The sequence below is a fragment of the Leptonychotes weddellii genome, chromosome 4 (assembly GCF_054177405.1).
Source record: "Leptonychotes weddellii isolate Sample4059 chromosome 4, ASM5417740v2, whole genome shotgun sequence".
NCBI classification, from domain to species: Eukaryota; Metazoa; Chordata; class Mammalia; order Carnivora; family Phocidae; genus Leptonychotes; species Leptonychotes weddellii.
In genome coordinates, this window is record NC_138372.1 from 34,489,867 (window position 1) to 34,507,392 (window position 17,526).

General features: G+C 56.2%; 1 protein-coding gene across 5 annotated transcripts in view; it reads right to left on the reverse strand.

Annotated features, from left to right (window-relative positions):
- Window positions 1–17,526, reverse strand: part of TRABD2B (TraB domain containing 2B) — a 212,783-nt gene that overhangs the window by 20,195 nt on the left and 175,062 nt on the right. For 4 of the 5 annotated variants that reach the window (XM_081818406.1, XM_081818403.1, XM_081818407.1 and 1 more), the window contains exons 4-5: window positions 14,999–15,173; window positions 420–510 (exon numbers count right to left, since the gene is read on the reverse strand). In XM_081818406.1, coding sequence (XP_081674532.1) covers window positions 420–510; window positions 14,999–15,173 — 266 coding nt within the window. The remainder of the gene's footprint in view (window positions 1–419; window positions 511–14,998; window positions 15,174–17,526) is intronic. The other variant, XM_081818404.1, reaches the window with a different exon arrangement.

The window sequence follows — 17,526 nt, forward strand, 5'->3', positions numbered from 1 at the left end:
CCTGGTGGGAAAGCAGGGGTAGGGGGCACAGCAAAGAGGTGCACTCAAAGAAAGACGAGGACCAGGTGTGGGTGGGGCCGGGCATCCCCCAGGTGTCCTGCAGAGTCCTTCCACCCCCCGCTCACCAGGGTCTAAATCCTGAGCATCTCTCAGAATCTAACGCTCCTCCCATTCCCACTGCCCCAGCCCCCAACCTCACCTCCCAGCTTCCTTCCCAGTCCCCTCGCCTCCAGCCCAGCCCCTCCACTCTTGGCTGCCTGGTCACAGCCTGTCCCTACGAGGCTTCTTCATAACTTGCCCGCAGGCCTGAGCAGGAAGACAGGGTGCAGCCCAGCCATGCAGCACGGGGTCCGGCGGGCTTCGTGGACGGTGGCAGCAGGCCAGCCAGGCCCGCGCCCCCAGACGCCCCAGCTGCTCACCTGCGGATGGTCTGCCCCGCAGGTGTGTGCAACACCTCCAGCCCTGCTTGCCGAAGGACGTCGATGACCGTGTTGTTTCCCAGGAAATGACCTAGAACACGAGAGACAGAGTGGACTCAGCCACATGCCAAGTCACCGGCAACTGGGGACAGCCTCAGGCCAGGGACCAATGCCAAAGGTGGTACAGTCCTGGGGCCAGCTCGGCATGGGCCCAAATCCTGGCTCTGCTGCTCACCCGTCCTACGTCGCCAGGCCCCAGTTTCTGCGTCCCGTTCCTCTGTGGAGTGGGAATGATGCTAACAGCAGCCTGCACGTGTTGGGAGCATGGCGGGAACGGTGGCTGGCACTGCGGCAAAGGGTCACAAGTGTTTCCTGTGGCATCACTGCGCCTCGTACCCTGAGGCTGACCCCAGGCCCAGGCTGTAATAACCTGCGGGGCTGTCTCTGGGCACAGGTCCCAGGTGCCGGCAGCGGCCACCGCAGTTTTATACCGAAAAATAAAGTGAATTAAGCCTGTGTAAAACAGACAACAGAAACAAGCGGCCGACAGTGGTCATGCAAGGCCCAGCTCCGAGAAAACCTCCTCCAAGAAGCCCTCAAGCCCTCAGCAGGTCTGTGGTTCATCTTCGTAGGTTCCACCAGCAGCGCGAGGCTCCCTCTCTTAGCACGGCGGTGGGTTCTGTGTGTTCACGTCTGTCTCCCCACCAGGCGCCACAGGGCAGAGGATGGATTCATGGACTCATTTGTTCACTTTCTATCCATCATTCAGGGACCACCCATTACACCCCAGGCCCCGGGGTGGCCCCAGAAGGCTCACTAGGCGTCAGATTCTGGAGAAGGAGAGAGCAGCACGTGGTTGCGACGGCCGCAGGTGCAGCCGACAGAGGCGGTGGCTCAGAAGGGGTCTAAAGCCGGAGCCGAACACCACCAAGCTGGCCCCTGCTGGGGGGGACGGTCTTCATCTCACCCCAACCCCTTAATCATTCATCCAACACACGCTTCTGCTGCACTTACTCCGAGGCCAGCCCTGGGCCGGTGGCTCAGAATACAGAGGCCTCGGCCCCAGATGGTCCCAGAAATCGCTCTCCTTCGGCAGGACTCGGGCAGGAGGTCTGCGAACACAGAAGGCTCTCCCGGCCTCCGGTTAGGAAGGGTCCTCGGGAGGCTAAGTGACTGGAGGCGGTCTCTGCTGGGAATCAGTACCCTGGCAAGCCTCTCGTCCTCCCTGGGCCTCGGTCCCCCCACCTGTTTGATGTGGGCAGAGTGGCAGTGGCCCCTTGTCGCCTCCTAGCCCGTGTGCCTGCCCTGCGGCCCCACTCACACGGGCAGCACGTTCCCCTCCGCTCCCCATTCAGCCCAGAACCTGGGGGGAAATCCCTGTGCCATTACTCTAATCGCCTGTGACAGACGGTGACAGGTGGGAAGCCGGAAGGTCAGCACGCTGACAGCCCCAGGGGGGTCTGAGGAGAGCAGACAGTGGACAAGCTGGGTGGGAACGGAGAGGCTCCAGCACAGAGGGGGTGAGGCTGGGACTGCAGAGCAGGTGGATGGGGGGTGAGCCTGCCGCACTCTGCCGCCCACCCTGCACACCTCTGGGCCAGCTTCTGCGCTCTCGAGCTGGCCTGCCCCTGTCCCTGGAGTCCACCTTGGGATTACCGAGAAAGACCACTGGTCTGGGAATGAGAGACGCGGCTTCTAGTCCAGGACCCACCTCACTCACTCTGAGACCTCGGGCAAATCCATTATGCTCAAATGCTCTCGATGTCTCTGTGTACAAGGGAGGGATCCATGGGCTCCCCTGGCTCTCAGACTCTATGGCGAAGGCTTTGGTTTGACTCCAGACACCCCAACGAAAATGTATTCTCCCTCCCTTCTTCCCTTTCTTTACCGATTCAGTTCATTAATCTGACAAACATTGAGCAAGTGGACATCTAGTGCCAGCCAGGGGTGAAGAGACAGGGGCCTGTTCCAGGCACTGGGTCTCAGAATCAAGGTCTTTTGATCGGGGCTAAGTACTATGCGGAGGGAAGCACAACCTCAAGTCAGGGCAGACTTCCTGGAGGAGGCAGTGATAGCTGAAGGGTGGGATAAGAATTAGCCAGGTGAGGATGGGAGTTGGGCACGGGGTGGGGGGTGTTCCAGACAGGGGGAGCGGCATGTATAAGGTTAGGAGATAAGTGAGGCTCATCCGGGAAGCTGACTGCAGGACACAAACAGACACACAGGCATGAACAGTCCCTCCCAGGGCCCTGGCCTTCACCCAGTCCTGTTGAGGACGGAGACCTAAGCTCCTGGAATGGCTATGAGTCTCCTGAGCAAGTGGCTTTCCTGCCCCCAGCCCCAGTCTTCCCGAGTGTCAAATGGGCATGCATCCCTTCAGGGGGCTGTAAGGTCCTGATGAGGCAGGACGAGTGACTGTCCTTTGGAGAAGCCCAGCGTGCACTCCTGGGTGACACGCTAAGCCAGTCTTCGGCGGGACCCCAGAACCGTGCCCATTCTTGCCCACCCTGCGAGTGTGACGGAGCTGGGACCGGGCCTGGGCACGGTGGCCTTTGGCACACGGGCTGCAGGAACTCACTGCCAACAGTTCTTGGAACTGACTTCTGGCAGCAAAGGCAATTCCTTCCCTGCCTCCATGGAGACCCTTTAAAGGCGAGGGCCTCCAGGCCCAGCAGAGGTCTGCCCTGAGGATGTCAAGTGCCAGGAGGGAGAGCAGGCTGCTGCAGGCTGCACGGGAGCAGCACAGAGTATTTACCGAGCAGTGTGACCTGCTCTGAAAGGAACATTCCTGATGCTGGTGGAGGCGGGGTTTGGAAGGGTCCAAGCCTTACAGAGCTCCAGCTGGATCCCAAGCGCTGCCTGACGGCGTTTCGGGGTCTGGTCAGCGCCCCATCCACGTCCTCAGCCTCAGCAGCTCAAGACCCTGAACAGAAGACTTCAGATACTTTGAGAAACTAGTTGGAAGCAATCAGCAATGAGTTTTTCAAATCCCATCTTTCCTTCTCTAAGCCACACCCACCTTCACTTCCTTCCCTGTGGGGCAGAGAGACCACTGTCTGCACCCCCCTCCCCGCCCTCCCCTGCCCCGGCAAGAGGCAGCTCCCGCACAGCTCCAGGGGGCGGCCCCCCCGAACCCCCGGCCCAGGACGGCACAGACCAGCCATCCATTCCTGAGCCTGTGCTCCCAGCACGGCCCCAGCCCTGCCCTCTCTGGGCCTGACTTCACAGGACCCCACGACACTTCTCTTCGTAGCCCTTTCACTGTCCCGTGTCCCCTACCATAGCGTCCTGCTCCCCTACAATCTGTGGACAAACCATCCACCATGTGGTTTCAATGACCATACAGTGCAGACCACTCTGGAACTACCACTGCTCTAGCCCAGACCTGTTTGTCCGGCGGCCTACTGGACATCTCCACCTGACAGCCCCCAGAGCCTATAAAATCCAGCTCACCCTCCCCTCCCAGGATGTGTCTCAACTGAGCTCTGTTGTCCAAGTCACATGGGCCCTGTCTTGACCAATCAGTGACTGGAGTGCCCCTGATTTTTTCCTCCTAACCATGCTTGACCAGCCCAGGTCACCATCAGCTTCTGCCTGAGTCACTGCAGACATGGCCTTCCTTGTTAACTCTGCAGCTGGAATGATCTTCCCACGCTCCAGAGATGCCCCTGTCAGAACTCGTTCCCAACAAGTCATTAGAGGGGAGACTGTGAGTTTTTCGAGGGCAGGAGCCACATCTGATTCATCCTTGGCCCCAGGGCTAAGCCCGAGTCTGGCCCCCAGTGGTGGCTTCGTGAATGTTTGTTGAATGAATGAATGAATGACAAGACCTGTTTCTCCATATCCTTGCCGTGATCTCATCCTAGCCCCAGAAGACTTGAGCTCACAGATCCGCTTCCCTTGTAGCCCCCGCCCAGACTCCTGGGGATGCTCCAGCAGATCCCACCAATCCCAGGAGCTTGGGCCTTGCACCAGCCCAAGTCAGGGCCCCGTGCCCACTGTCCCCAGGGGCTGGCAGACAGGGCCTAGGCTTGCCTCCAAGGTCACAAATCCCAAAAAAGTCACCACACCCATCCTGGAACCTGCAGGGAAGGTGTGGCAAGTTTCCAAAGGGGCCCTACAGTGTTGGGGCTTGCCCAGGCTCCTGGGGTCTCCTGGCCACCGCTCAGCCGCTCCTTCCAGCACTGACAGCTGTTTCTGGCCCGCTCTCCACAGGGAGGCACGTTCCCTTTCATCCGCTGAGGCTACATGGACGAGGAGAGGAGGGAAGAGAGGGAGGACAGTGAGGGGCGGGGCGCGCAGAGCCACAGGGACAGAGAGTAGGGGAGAGGAGACAACAGAGGGGCCGGGAGAGAAGAGAGACTCTCCCAGGGAGAGACCGGGAGAGGGAGAGAGCGCCAGGACACAAGGAAACAGAGAGAAGACAGACAGATGAGAGGGGGAGAGAGGGGCTGGGAGACAGCCTGTCAGAGACTCAGAGACAGCAGGAGGGAGAGAGGGAAAAGGAGAGACACTGAAACAGAAAGCAAGAGATAGAAAAAGACAAAAACAGGGCAGAGATACAAAGAGACAGAGATAGAGAGGGAAGAAGAGAAGAGAAAAAGAACCCAGAAAAGAAAACATGGGGCATGGCGGTGGAGAGACTAATCTACTGAGGATATCACGGAAGGCTTCCCGGAGGAGGGACCCATGTAGCCAGGACTCCCAGGATGGGTGGGATGGAGGGAACATACGTGGTGGCGGGGCAGGAGGAGGACTATAGATTTGTAAAACAGTGGGGCTGGTTTGGTGATTGTCTCCCGGACCCCACAAGCCACAGTACCATTAAAGCACATTCATATACAAACAGGGGAAGTGTCCTGCTCCCAGTGGGCACAGCCCCATGATGTGTTAGTGCAGAGAAAAGGCTCCCCTTCTTCCAGGTGTAAGCAGGCCAGGGCATCAGACTCGGCAAACGGAGCATAGGCTGGATCTAGCCTCTACCCATCAGCTGGCCTGGCCAGCCTGGCAGCCCCCATTTATCCTCCCGACATGGGAAGGCAGGGTAAGGCAGAGCAAAGAACCCTGTTGTGGGGTTAGAACAGAAAACCTCGCTCAACGGCCGACTGGCTGTGTGACCTCAGGCAGTTTCCTTCCCCTCTCTGTGCCTCAGTTGCCCTCCAATGTCTCATGGGTCTTCCCACCTCTATGATTCTATCACTGGATAACATGAACACAAACTCCTACTCGGTGAATCTCCTGGGTACACTGTGCTTCTCAAATGTCATTTCACTTCAGCCTTGTGGCAGCCTTTTGAGGCACCCCACAGTTTACAGACGTGGAAACTAGAGCTCAGAGAGAGGAAAGGACTTGCCCGAAATCACACAGCTGGTACAAGGCCAAGCTCTGACTTCTATCCAGCCATGTCCTAGCTCACTGCATGCTCTAGTACATTGCTCTGAAGTCAGCATCTGTGAGGGATCCTGCGTTCACATTTGGGGGGCTGGGAATTGTCAGCAATGCGTGTCTTTTCAGCGTTCACCAGATCGGAGAGAAAAGTGTTGTGAGTGCTCAGCAAGAAGAATACGCCAATTAACAGGGTAATTTCAAGATAGTGTTGGGGGGCCGGGCAGAGGGCAGAACCAGATGTTCCCACAAAGGCTCCAAAGTAACACAGGCTCCCCTCGGCCAGCACACATGTTTTCTCTCCAGTGAGCCCACTGGGTTTCCAGTTTTCTCCTCCTGGAAGAGGGTCCCAAGCTCATATTTATGTTCTGTCTGAAATTAATGCAAGGGAAACTTTCAAATGCTAATCTAGCTGCCAGGATTAGCCAGCCGGATGCCAAGCGACAGAGGTGTTTGTTTTCCTGAGGAAGTGTGACAGGAGGGCTGGATGGAGGGACCTGGGGATGGACGGGCAACTGGGGGTACCACAGGGCTTTGGATCTCCCAAGCAAGGTCTGCCTGGGAAACTGGCAGAGTTGGGTTTCCTTTCCCCTATTGCACCAGCCAGCCAGGGCAGGGTGGGGGCATTTTTAGTTCAGGAAGGACTGAGAGGACGCCTCCCCTGCACCCAGTCTTGTGCTGGAGCTGAGACACATGGTCCCCACCCTGGAGGAGATCACAGTCCGGGTCAGGGTGGGGGGGACATGTACGCAAACCCTTACACAGCATCGAGAGCCCTGCAGTGAGGGAGGGCCTCCAGGGGCTATGGGGTTAAAAGGAAGGGCTTTCACGATGGAAGACTGAGCACTTGCAGGGGCACAAAGGGAAAAGGGGTCCACCACCGTGGTTCCAGGTTGTTGGAATATGAAGTGGAAGGGGAGGCGGGCCATGCTGAGGTTCAGGGCAGTGGGACAAGCTATGGGATTCTGACTCATGGCAGGACAAGACTAAGAGGGCAGGTTTCAGCTGGGCCCAAAGAACACTCTCCCAGGCAACTGTCCAGCTCTGTAAGGGAGTGAGGCCTCCCTCCCTGGAGGTGTGTAAGCAGAGAGTCACTGAATGCTTATCAGGCCTGTGCAGAGGGGATTCAGACACCCTCCAGGGAGTGGGCATATCCAGGTGGAACCCGATTCTGCCCCCTTTACCATCTGCTCCTCTCTGGAGGCTGCCAGAACCTAGGATGTCAGAAACAAAGAGCCCTGAGCCTTCGGCTGGTCAGCTCAGCTCTGCTGTTAAATAATGGGAGGATGGATACAAATACCAAGAAAAGCAACCCCACCTACCATTTCTCCAGAACTCAGACGGAACTGGACACTTGGATTCATAGTGTCACTTGACCTCACTGTGATGCTTCTGAGGCCAGCAGAACTGGCCCAGTGTCACACAGAGAGAAGGCGCAGAACTGGGGTTTGCCTGAGCCTGTTCATGGCTTAGAGTGCGTCTGTTTAAAGGGCACTTCATGGGGGCAGCTGCAGAGGCGGGGGGTCCCTGGGCACAGGGCATCCTCCCTCTAGGGCTGGAGCTGCTGCTGGGCCTCTGACACCTGTCTGACAGTTGCCCAGTTTGGGGGTCCTGTTCAGACCTCCCCCAGTTGTGTTCTTCCTCTTAGAAGCACGCCCCCCATCCCCCACCAGGCCCATCCCTCCACGCCAATCCTCTTGGTTCTTCTAAAATCCCCAGGGTTTGAGCCTTTTCATTCTCTGGACCAGCTCGTCTTTCAGTTAATATTGTTTAGAGGTGAGGAAGTCTCCTCCATGCACCCTACCCTATCAGTGAGGACATAAGCCCTGCGGGTTTCAGCAATGTCTCCTCCACAAGCCCCTCCTGGGATCTCCTACATGTCAGGCATGAGCCAGGCCCCGGGGACCCTGAGATGGGTCAGACATGGCGGCCTTTCCTCCTGGGGTCCGACACCACTCTAGACCCAAGGGATCACTGTGCAGAGGGGTTCGAGATCACAGTGAGGCTCTGGGGAAGAGCCCCAGAGACAGAGCCTGTGATGGGTTATGTGGCTGCAGGGTGTGGCACCCAGCCAGGAGCTCACTGTGGCCAAGGTAACTGCTCCACGACAGCCAGCGGCTCCTCTCCTGGAATTATAGCACCTGGGACCCGGGAGAGCTCCCTGTTGGCCAATCTGCTCCTGAGCCTCACTGTCACTTGGAGCCGTGAGCTATCTGGGTCCTCAGAGGCCACAGAGCACCTCTGCCTTCCCCCACCCCCTCTGCCCCGGGTGGCCCTGCTCTCTCCTGGGTTGGGGGAGTCCTGTCCTCGGGGAACTGTGGGCTCTGACAGGTGAGGACTTGGAAGTATTAATAACACCAAGAGCTCACATTTATCCAGTGACGGTGCTGTCCCAGGCACTGAGCAGTCCAAGGACCAGCCCCCTGACTGGGGGGAAATTTGACGTCGGAGAAGTGAAGCACCTGGTCTGCTCAGGCTACTTCCTCTAAGGAGAAGCGCTAGGTTTCCTACTCAGGCAGTCTGGCTCCAAAGCCCATGCTCTTAATCGAGGCCATTTCCTTCTCCTGCCTTCCCTACGCGGCGCAGCAAGAGTGCCGAACCCATGGCCGACGTTCCTTAAGTCCCGGCTCACTGACAGATCCAGCCTGGGACATGGGTCCTCCGTTCTTTCCTCCCCCCCATCCCAGAGGGCAGGGTTGCCTCCAGGGAGGGACAAGCTAGCAGATGGGATGTTCCTCTGGGCTGAAACAGGAAGGGCGACTCTGGCCAAGGATCACAGCCCGGAGCAGGCGTGCCAGCAGCCAGATGTGAACATGGTGGGGAGTAGGCTCCTTTGAAGCTCCGTTGGAAATTCTGAAACACTTCCGGATGCTGTGGCCTCATGTTCCAGCGTGGGGAGTATGGCAGGCCATGGGCGTTCCCCTGGGAGAGGAGAAAGCGGCTGGGTGTGTGCTGCCTGTTAGCTGCGCCCCTTATTTCTAAGGTGAAAGAGGCCCTACACGGGACATGGCTGTTGTCTATGCTCAGCCATGAGCTTTGTTCCTGAGGCTGCCGAGTGGAGAACCCCAGCGGGAGGGAGGCGGGTGTGGTATTGTCCCGAGGACTGTGGGGATGATGAGGAACTGGAAGGCAGCTGGACCAGCACCAGGAAAATTTTAATTGGTTCTTACCTCCTCCAGGAAGCCTTCTCTGATTTACCTTCCCTCCTAGACTGGGAGATGACAAAGGGGCTCGACACAAGCAGGGCTGTGATAAGGAAATCCCACGGGGCTGTGGGAGCCTAGGGAGGAGGTCGTGGAAAGCCCAGGCAGAAGAGGAAAAGGGTACTGTCAGCAGAACAGAGGTCCAAGCAGCAGCTGGATCTTTTTTCGGGGGTGGGGGGACTGGCCATCAGTAAGAATGGCCTATCAGCGTGACCATCATTTCACTCCAGTTCTGTGTCTCTCACTTCCCATCTGCACCTCGATTTACCCGTCTGCCAAATGGAATAATAAATACCATCCTGTCTCCCTCCAAGAGGAATTGAGGACATAAAAGTCATATGAATGTCCTTCAGGCAGAATGGTGCCACTTGCAGGGAGCTGTGGCCGCTGTTATTAATGAGAAAGATGTTACTGGTGTTTGGGACACTGGGCTTCTATCCCTTCTCTCGAGCCGGGGCCTTCACCACCAATCGGCTTCTGTGTCCCGGCCCCCGGTGTGCTGCTGAGTGGGGGCCTGCAGCGCTTGGGCTGGGGCAAGGAAGACTCCCAGCACGCTGTCCCTGTTGCTCACACTGCCCGCCTGAGAACGATTTCTGCCTGGACTTCTGCTTCTCATGGGGGCAGGCGGCCATAGCCCTACAGAGAGGGGTCTCCAGGGGCTGGAAGCTCTTAGCTCCAAAACCCTCCCACGAATCCCAGAGTGACTGAAGCAAACTATACTAGAAGGTGAGAAGGCTGGGAGGATAGGATGGTGGGTGTTAGAGCCACCCTGCCCTAGAAAGACAGGGTCAAAGGGCTTTGGAAGGCCAGAAGGTAGAAACATATTCAGATTATAGCACTTTAGGGGTCTGGAATGTACGGTAACCACTGGCTCTAGAGTTTGAAAAGAGTGGGCCCTAGTGGTTATCTGGTCCACCTTTGAGTCTGGTTTGTATCTCAACCCAGCTCCTTCAGCTCCTGCATTACTTAATCCATTCCAGATTCCGGAATAGCTGATAAATCAACACATCTCAAGGAGGCCCAGTTCCCTGGAGCTAGGGACAAAACTGTAATTTTCTTTTAGTGCCTGGGACTGAGACCTCCCTATCCCTCTGGGGCCTGAGGCCTAGGAGATACTGTGTGACTAAGTGGAATGAACTTGATTCTGGGCGATTTGGTCTAGTATGCCTTTGTAGAACATCTCCTAGGCGTTGGCGATTCTGAGAAGCTATGGGCCCTGCCCTGGGGTAGCGCGCACACAGTGGGATGCTCAGTGAGCAGTGGGTGCTAGGATCAAATCAGGAGAAGGCCCAGGGGACAGCATTTACATTTACACCCTAGCTGTTCAGTGTTGCTGTAGAAAATCTTGCAGCCTGTGACTGGAGCCCCTCAGAGGTTCATGGGCTCTCATCGCCAGTCAGGGGTCTGGGTCTGTGCTCCTAGCCGTCAAAGCAGATAGGCGGCAGACGTGTGCCCTCCTCCGGGGCCACGGCAGCATCACTAATCAATCAGGACCTCTTCTCTGCTGAGCCCCGATGTGGTTTTATCATCCCTCACACCACCAGGCTCCAGGCAGCCACCACCCACCAATCACAGTTGGCCCATGTGATGAGACCTCCCTAACTTCCTGTCCATGCCAGTTCTTATGGCCAGTCTCGCTTGCATTTAGGCCAAATGGTCTCTCTTTAAACCAAGAACCCTCCACTTGCTTCCTCTTTTTCTGCAGATGACTTTACCCTCCCTAGAGAGGAGTTCTGATTAGAAAGCCACCAGGTGACTTTTCCATTAGCAAATCACCCATCTGCCGGCCTTCTCCCTCCTTCCATTACAGGTGAGGAAGTGCCCTTCTCTACCCACGGCCAGACCCTCGACTTGAGCTCTGGTCCCCCCACCCTTCCTGCCTTTTCTGAAGCCTGGGCTAGTAATTTCCCCACTGAGCAGCCTCACCCCTCCTATGACATTCTTTCCATCATGTTTCAGGCGTGCTCAATTCTGTCCCACCGTAAGAAAAGCGGGGTGGGTAGGGGGAATGATATAGTTACCAGCTTTTACTTTGGCCAAGTAAGGGCTCTGAAAGCTCCCTTTGCCTTATATCACCATTTTTGTTTGTTTGTTTGTTTTAAAACAAAAGATGTTTAACTTCGAACATGGTAGAAAGGAGATAATTTCAGAATATTAGATAAGCCTGTAAATTGAATAAATGTAGTTAATAAAAACTCACCACCTAGTACCTATTTTTCTAAGTTATTTATAGAGCAGAAGAAACCCAAGAAATCCAAGAACCTGCACGAGATCTGTGGGGGCCCTGCAGGATCAGCTTGTCTTTGAGCCTGATAGACGAGAATCAGGTCTTCCCTCCCTTTGGGCTGGCACTCCTCCCCATGACAGTGGCCTAGTCATTCCAGAACGTCTGGGTTTGCACACTGGCCACAGCCACCTCCTGGAGAGGCAGGGCTTCCGTCTGGGCCCCTAGATGTCACCCAGGCCGGCTCAGAATTGTCACACACATTCACACACCAGTTGCCACTGAACAAGCTCCACAAGGGGTCAAATAGTGCCACCAAGGAGACCACTCTTCTGTGGGATGTGCCAGATAAAAGGATACCCTTCCCACAAAACCGTCCACAGTTCTGGAATTCTAGAGCAAGGGCACCACGTATGGAGGAAATGCTTGGGACTGGGACCCTAGAAGCCAGGGTTCAAGTTGAAGGTCTGCCTGCACGGCCTTGAGGAAGCCATTCTTCCTCTCTGGGACTTAGCTTTCATCTGCAGAATGAGTATAATAAAGCCCATCTCATGGTGTTACCATGAAGATCAAAGGTAATATAATCTCAGAGCCTGGAGTGGTGGCTGGCACACAGTAGGAGTTTTTATTATAAAGATCCCTCCCCTGTGGTAGAGAATTTTAACCCTGTGATCGAAAATGCACATATTTAGCACAGTCTGACAAGGCAGGTATATTATCCCTGTTTTGCAGATGAGAGACTGAGGCCCACAGAGGTGACATGGTTTTCCTGGTGTCTCTAAGCTGACAGTGGTAGAACCCCACTTTACACCCAAGCATCCTGACACCAAACCTCTTTCTCTTTGTACCGAATGTCTCCGTAGAGCAGAAGGGAGAAGGGGCGGCCGACTGCCCCTCGGCACTGGAGACCCCAGTCTGTGCCCGGGGGCTACCAGGAAGGGCTGCTGGAGCAGAGGTGGGCCAAGGAAGGCCTGAGAGGGGACTGCAGAGGCCCCCGACAGCGGCGTGTGGAGCGGACTGCTGTGTCCGCAGGCCGGCTGCAGGTTGCACGCTGCCCGAGGGTGTTTGTGCCCGCCTTGCACATCAATCTCCAGCCTGCCGTAGGATGTGGGGCTCGGGCGTTACTTGGCCATAAGAAGGCAGTGAGGCGGGCGTGGACTTTTCTCGCTATGGATCGTGTGTGGGCATGTTCTGCACCAAAACAGGTCTGTGCAGTGGGCTCCCTGACTGCACATAAGAACAGAGCCCCTGGATCATAGCTCCTGGGTGCAGGGCTCCAGTCCTGGCTCTCTCCCTGACTTGCCATGAGCTTCACCCAGACCTTGGCCTATTGGGCCCTCAGTCTGTCCGGGGCTCTGATGAGGCGGGCAGGCTTGAGCTTAGAGGCTGCAGCCAGCTTTGAAATTCTCAGACCATTGTTTCAGGAGGGGCTGAGCCTCAGTGGCAGCTTCCAGCAAGATCTGCACTTGGCTCTGGGCTTATTATTGGACAGCAGACCTCTGAGAGCCGAGGTGGGGCTCGCGTTGGCCTGACTCTACCACTGTCGTGTCCACCAGGCCCAATGAGACCAGGAGGGGAGGAGCCGGTCAACATTCGTTCGTTCATGTGTTCATGCCTTCACTCATTCATTCTTTCATACACTCATCAAGCTTGAAACCTGTTACATGCTACTGAAAACACAGATGGCCACGTGGTGCGGGCCCTCCGGGAGCTCGAGGCGGGGGTGGGGGCCAGAGCCAGTGGCGATGGGGATGGACAGAGTAGACGGATGTGAATCTTTCTGGCGGTCTGTCAACAGGACCAACCAGGGACCCGCTGGATTGCAGAGATGGGGAGGAAACTAGAGGTGGGCATGGTGCTTGCGTGCTGGTCGAGTACCTGAGTGGGCATTTGTGTTTCCAGGGACTTGGGTTTCAGGAGAAGCAGGCCAGTGCCCAGGGCCGCCCGCACTGCTGTGATGTTCATCTCCAGGCTCCCCTGTTTCCTCACCCACAGGAAAGAGCTAGGCTCAGACCCTGGGTGGCTCTGGTCTCGGGCCCTGGGACCGCTGGGGCAGGCGGCCCTACCACTCAGGTGGGCCATGTGGAATGCTGGAGCTCTTACTGGCCTCCCTCAGGGATCACGCTCACCGGGAGGCTGGATCCGCTCAGAATGGCTTCCCTTCTGCAGTCATTGGGGACCATTCCGGAGCAGGAGCACTGCCCAGATGCCCACAGAGGGAGGAGTAGGGAGGCAGCTGGATGGTGAGAGGGTGTGTTGGGGAGCACTTCCTCCCCTCACCGTCCCCAAAGCTGTCCTGACTCATGCCAGGTCCCCAGTAGGTATCCTGCACCTGGAGGGTAGCCTGGCCCTCTCCACGTGGTTGGTCAAGGTCCTGCTCCTGCTGGCTTCTCCAGATACCCCAACAGGAATCCCTCTCTTCTCTGAAAACTGTTCGAATAGCTCCTGGAGTCACCAGCGGCCCCCGTGCTTTCTGAATCCTTCTGTTCAGATGCGTAAACTCAGGCTGTCAGAGGGGAACAGGCCGTGGTCGTGCTCCATTGCTAGCCGGGATTCGTTCTGTCCGGCTGCAGGGGTGGCTCGCCGACGCTGTCCCATGAGCCGCCCCCATGCTGAGGGCCACAGAGGAGGGAAGACAGGCATAGTCGGAGGACCCTGGCCCTCCCCTTGACGTGTATGGGGTTGAATGGCAGGGCGGGGGAGGCAGGCCTCCCCCAGCAGACACACCCCACTGCAGAGTCAGGACCGGCCCGGGCTGCAGGGACCTGAGCGGTCAGGCGGTGCGCAGGCCAGGGGCCGCGGAAGGAGGGCGGAGAGGCAGTAGCCGTGAGTGCTCTCGCCTGCCCCCCCACGGTGGTCCCTCTTCCTTCATTGTCACGCAGCAGGGGGTGGACTGAGCCCACATGAGTAAGACATACATTTCTATCCTGTGGCTCTGGAGCCAAAGCTGACTGATAAAGGAGGCAAATGCCATCCCCTGGTCCCATCATCACAGGAGACAGCCACAGGGAAAGGAAGGAGTGAGGGAGAAGAGGGAAGAGGAGACCGGGGGGGGCGGGGGGCAGCAAGCCTTGCACCTGGACATCCGGACTTCCCTTTGCACAGAGACGCCAGAGCCCCCAGGAGAAGCATCAAGCTTATGGCCCACGGTGGGATGACAAAGTGTGTATTAACCGTCCTGATGCTTGGGATGACAGTGAAGCTAGCTGCCATTCTGAGTTCCTGCTATTAGGTTACTGAAGTGTTACCGCTAATCTTTATAACTCTTTCACATGATAGAGATTTTCAATTCATCAGCTAGTCATTGCTATCACTGTCCATTCATAGAAGAGGGGTCTGCGCCCTTGATGGGACTGTGCCAAGGTCACATAGCCCAGAGGGAGCTGGACCGGGCCGTGGGGTGCCAGAGCCCGCCTCTCCCCACCAGGCCCCGTGGCGCTCCTAGGCTTGGCCCTGGCTCTGCTGGGTGGGCTCAAGGCTGGGCTGGCCATGGGAGCCAGCTTCTGTTCTGGGCGCTCAGCATGGCCTCCTGGGGCATGAAGGGGCCCCAGAAGCTGTCCTGGCCCTGGCAGGGTCACCCCTTTTGCCCATGGGGCCTATTAGGGAAGAACCCCTGGCTAGAAACAAGAGAAGTGTGGGGCATGGCTTCTCCTGCTCCATTCTGGACCTCCACGTTTTCCTTTAGGAAGGAGAGGTCAGGAGAGGGCCTAACAAATCTCCCAGCCCTTAAAGATTCTGCAAATACTCCCTTCCCCATCCGGCCCAACCTGCTCCGAAGGCAAAGAAGCAGATCTTGTCTTCATTCTCCTGCAGAAGCGCCATGACCCTCTTCCCCATCCGCTCATTCCTCTTGTAGATGAGCTCGTGGCGGAAGTAGCTGTCGATCTCCTGCGCTGTCACCTGCTCATGCGGCGGGAGCGTGGTGTTGATGAAGCTGGGCAGCTGCAAAGGCCAGAGAGAGGTGCCCTCAGTGCTCCCAGGGCAAAGACACCAAGCCCAGCGGAGCGGGCCACTTACCTTTCTTAAATGGCCCATAGAGTGGGCTATACCTTTTGTCTGGGTTTTTCATCAATTCCAAAAATGCCTTGAGAGGAGTGTGGTTATCCCAGTTTTACAAATGAAGAAAGCAAGAGTGGAAAGATCCAGAGACGTGTGCAAAGCCTCACAGCTGGTGGGGTGCAACACAAGGAGGTATGGCTGCTGTGTCTCTGCCTTGTCGACCCTCTGCTTCCAGAACGCAGAGGGCCTGGGAGGCAAGACGGCTCTCGGCTCCTTTACTGTCCTCCCTTCAGCACCCAGCCCGGCGTGCAAGGAATTCGGGTCAGCAGGCGGGTGTGGAGGGTCAGCTGAGCTGCCTGGTGTAGCAGGAAGACCACAGAGTACAGGATCAGGCTGACCTGGATTCAGGCCTCGTTCTGATGCTGTGTGACTTTGGCCAACTTACTTAACTTTTCTCAGCTCGTTTCCTCATGTGTAAGATGGGGATTAGGTGAGATGGTGGGTGCTGTCATGAGCTGCGTTAATAGCCCAGCCCACCCTACAGAGAAGACAGGAGAGGTCACAGCCTCCAGTTTCCCCAAGACCTGAGCCCTGGCTGGCCACCACCATCTCTCCATTCCCAGCTTCACTACTTGCCAGGGCAGAACCAAACCCCTCCAGCCCTTCTTAAAAACATCAACTGCAGGACCACAGCTGCCTCCCATAATGATGGTTCATTCCACAACCTGGCTTGGAACTTTCCACATTTCTCAGCTCTGGGCCCACTGTTCACACCCAGTTCTGTGGCTGGGGGCAAGCGTCACTGACATGTTATTGAACTAGGCAGAGAGCTCTTTGAGTCCAGGGACAGAGCCGTTGTCATTCCTGGGCCCCCAGTGCCTGACACACAGTAGGTGCCCAGAAAGGTTTCTGGAACCTTGAACATAAAATCGCACTGTCCTCCCTCACTGCATTGCCTCTTCCTGGGTTCCTCCATACCCAGCGTTTTGTCTTTTCAGCCTGGATGTCAGGTCCAGGTGTCCTAGCACCATGGCCTCCAAGGGTGGGCGGGGCCTGAGAAAAAGCCACGAGCCATGGCGGAGATCCTCCCTATTTCCCCATAACCGCTCACTGTCATTCCACCTTCCAAGCTCTTGTGCACAGGATGTCTTCCATCTGGAGTCTCCTCTTCCACTTCTCTCTTCATCAACTCAGGCTAACGCACAGAACACGAGGCCTCACTGACTGATGGGCTAGCTAGGTGGAGAGTTGGCATGAGGAGATTAAAGTCCTGCAGGGCTTAGCCCCCAAGGGTCATACGGCCCAGCCACATGGCTTTTAGAGCCACTGACAAGTTGTCAACACTCTTTCTGAGGAAAATGGAGACGTCAGCAGAGGCTGAGCCTTCAAGGATTTGGATAGGGCCAGGACATCTGTCTCTGATATCTGCCGGCCAAGCACCAGGGTGCTCCCAAGAGTGGGAGGGGAGGGGCTTCTCTGATTCACTGTTCTGGGATGACAAGGTAATGCTATGACTGATAAAACCGTTAACTTATTCAGTGCACAACCTGCACAGCTGTATGCAGCAGCCCTGCCAGTACCCAATCAGAGATTGGTGCCCAACCAGAGTCGGTGTTTGGTAAATGGATAAACAAAGGAATGGAGCTCCTACCCCTTCCGCCAATGATGGAAGGGATGATTGGCAGCCCTGACAAAGCAGGACACATTTGGACATGATACAGCTCCAGGAAAGTCTTCTGAATGGGGGAGGAGTTGTGGCTCAAAAGGGTTATTTCTGGAGGCATGGCCCTCTCTGTTTCTCAGGTATGGGAGAGAATGTGGGATGATGTTGTACCAAGAAATAAACATTTGTTCCATCAGTGAATGAATGCATGAAGAATGAGCTGAGAGGCAACAGGTGGTTATGAAGGCAGGTCCTGGCTTCAGACAGCCAGGATAACTTGGGATGGAATCCTCCTTTTGCCACTTACCAGTTGGGTTGCCTCTCTATAACTGGCAAGTTATTTGTACTGTCTGAGACTCTGTGTCCAAATTGGTAACATGGGAGTAATATATATTGTTGTAGGAATTAAATAAGATCAGTTTTGGAAAGTGCTTATTAGCACAGTGCAGAGCACAAAAAAAGTCTTGACTAAATGTCAGCTTTGTACAACTAGCCTGGGGGCTGGAGCTGGCTTCATCATTTTCCCCTACAATGGCAGAGGCTACAGTGAAGGGTGGCCTTGAGCAGAGGGTAGAGACAGAGATGACAAATAGAAGCCCTCAGAATCACCAGAGAGCCATGAAGGAAGCATCC